Genomic DNA, 2263 nt, shown 5'->3' with positions numbered 1-2263 from the left:
CACTCGGCGAGATCGAGAGAGACTTTCTTTGAGGGATCGTCGAAGGAGCGTCCCCACATGGTTCCAGTGGCGAAGCGGAGGGCGAGGTCGGAGACGCTGGGGGGACGGGCGACCTCGGTCGGCTTCTGGATGTGTTTCGCGAGGTTGGTGATGAGGGGGGTGAGGCTGGAGTCCTTGTTCTTCTTGGGGACCTGGCTGAAGATGATGTTGCGATCGAGGACGAGGGCGTCCTCGGCGGTGACGAGGGCCTTGGAGCGGAGGGAGAGGAGGAACCAGAAGAACTGGAGAAAAAAGCGAATAACAGTCAGATAGGACAACACGTATATAGTACGAGCGAGAAACGAGAAGACAGACGAACCTTTGGAACGATATCCTTGTTGAAGTCTACGGTGAGACGGAGGCGAAGGGCCATGGTCGCGTCTCGCCAGTTGTTTTCGCCCTTCTTGAGCGCGACCCAGAGGTTTTCGATGATGAGAGGTTCCAGCCAGGTGCAAATCTGCACGGGCGCTTAAATGAGTGACGGGAGACGGGGCGTAAAGAAAAAAACGCACCTCGACGAGGATGGTGTTGATGCGCTTGTACACGTCAGGAAGGGCGAGGAGGACGGACCGAGTGACGATGGGGAAGAAGGGGCGGTAGATGTCGGGTGAGACGAGCCACTCGAGGCGGTCCCTCAAGCGTGCGCGGAGGAGATAGGAGTCGGTCCACTGGGATTTTGGGACCTTGGCGGGAGGAGCGAAGTCGCCCTTCTTGAGACGCTCGAGGGCGTTCTTGAGGTAGGACTCTTGGAGGGAGCGCGCGGAGGAGCCGACGGGAGGCGAGTATTCGCCGATGGCGGCGACGAAGTCGTTGATGCGAGGGGGGTTGCCGAACGTGCTGAGGAAGACTTCGTCGAGGGTGTCGTGCAGAGCGACGGAGAAGTGGTGGAAGTCGACGGAGCTGCGAGCGAAGACCATGGAGACGTCGTTGAGCTGCTCGACGATGTCGAGGTACTCGGGCGTGTTGTTCTTGTTGGCGAAGAGGAGTTTATGGGCTTTGATGCGGGACTTGGAGAGGGCGAAGTCGAAAGTGAAGGAGGGGCCTGAGCAGAGGAGGGATAGGGCGCGATAGGCCTCCTCCATGTGGAAAAGCATAAACTATGGAAAAAAAGGATCAGGGGGCGAGACGCGGGTGAGCGAAAAAGAAAGAACGTACGCCGCCGACGGATGTGAGCGTGCGGGATGCGGCGGAGGGGGTGGGGAAGGCGTCCTCGCGATGCCACTGGAAGGAGTCGAGGGACTTGAGGTCGAGGGAGCGGAGGGTGGGGATGGAGAGGAGCTCGGCTGTTGCGCGGAGGTAGTCGGAGGTGTTTGCGATGCGTCGGAGGGACTGGCGATTGGAGCCGGCGGTAGCTGCGCGGACGCGGATGCGGCGGTACTGGTCTTCGTTGCCATCGAAGATGGCTTCGCCGGCGCGGATGAGGGTGTTCTTGGTGGCCTCGCTCTCGGTTTCGGCGAGGTTAGGGAGGCGGACGTTGGAAGCGATCTTCCAGAGGGTTTCGTTGTCGAGGAGCTCTAAACGAACGCGGAGAGATGAGACGATCGCGAAAAGGAGAAAACGAGAGGACGTACTCTTGTCATAGATGATAATGGGGAAGTACGCGACTTCCTCGCGGCGCTTCTGCCAGAACGCGAGTGTGCGCTTTGCCCAGACGAGGTCGTCGGCGGAGTGGTCGTCAGGGGCGTTAATGATTTCGTTGGGGCGGACCTCTTCCTCGTCGGCCTTGCGGAGGAGTTCCTCGATGGCGGCGATGCGATGTTGACCGGTGACCGCTTCGAGGACGGTGGGGAACTTGTCGACGGCGGGGATAGCCTGTTTTGGGTCGACGTCGGGAGCGGGCCACGCCTTCGGAATGCCGAGAGCACGCCAGGCGTCGGCGTCGGCGGTGACAACTTCGATGCAGTTCTGAGGCTCCACGGCGACGCCGAACTGCTCGAAGTTGGTGGAGATGCGGACGACGTTGGAGCCGGTGATGGGACGCTTGTTGTAGAGACCCAACTTGACATTCTCGTTGGGGAGGGGGATGCGAGCGAGGCCGACGGCGGCCTTGCGCTTCTTCTCCTGGATGGCGGCGTAGTCCTCCGCGCTGGCGACGTAATCGCCGGACAGGTCGTCGAGGAGAGCCTGTGGTATGGAACAACCAGTATCAGTAAGGAAAGCAGTCGCGACAGCCAGATCGCGGCGCACCTTGTCCTTGCCGTCCTTGTCCTTTGCGGTCTTCTTG

At 60.5% G+C, this 2263-nt stretch overlaps 1 protein-coding gene across 1 annotated transcript; it reads right to left on the bottom strand.

Annotated features, from left to right (window-relative positions):
* Positions 1–23: 23 nt before the first annotated feature.
* GLOTRDRAFT_134649 (uncharacterized protein) lies at positions 24–2247 on the bottom strand (the record flags this gene model as incomplete). Its single annotated transcript, XM_007873595.1, has 6 exons — positions 24–281; positions 359–496; positions 552–1136; positions 1195–1553; positions 1611–2163; positions 2227–2247. Coding segments are annotated over 6 exons (1914 nt in total), but the record flags the coding sequence as incomplete, so codon positions are not given.
* Between the last annotated feature and the right edge of the window lie 16 nt (positions 2248–2263).

The sequence above is a fragment of the Gloeophyllum trabeum genome (assembly GCF_000344685.1).
Source record: "Gloeophyllum trabeum ATCC 11539 unplaced genomic scaffold GLOTRscaffold_00367, whole genome shotgun sequence".
NCBI lineage: Eukaryota > Fungi > Basidiomycota > Agaricomycetes > Gloeophyllales > Gloeophyllaceae > Gloeophyllum > Gloeophyllum trabeum.
The sequence above is the reverse complement of the archived record's forward strand: the minus strand, read 5'-3'. Positions and strand labels throughout refer to the sequence as shown.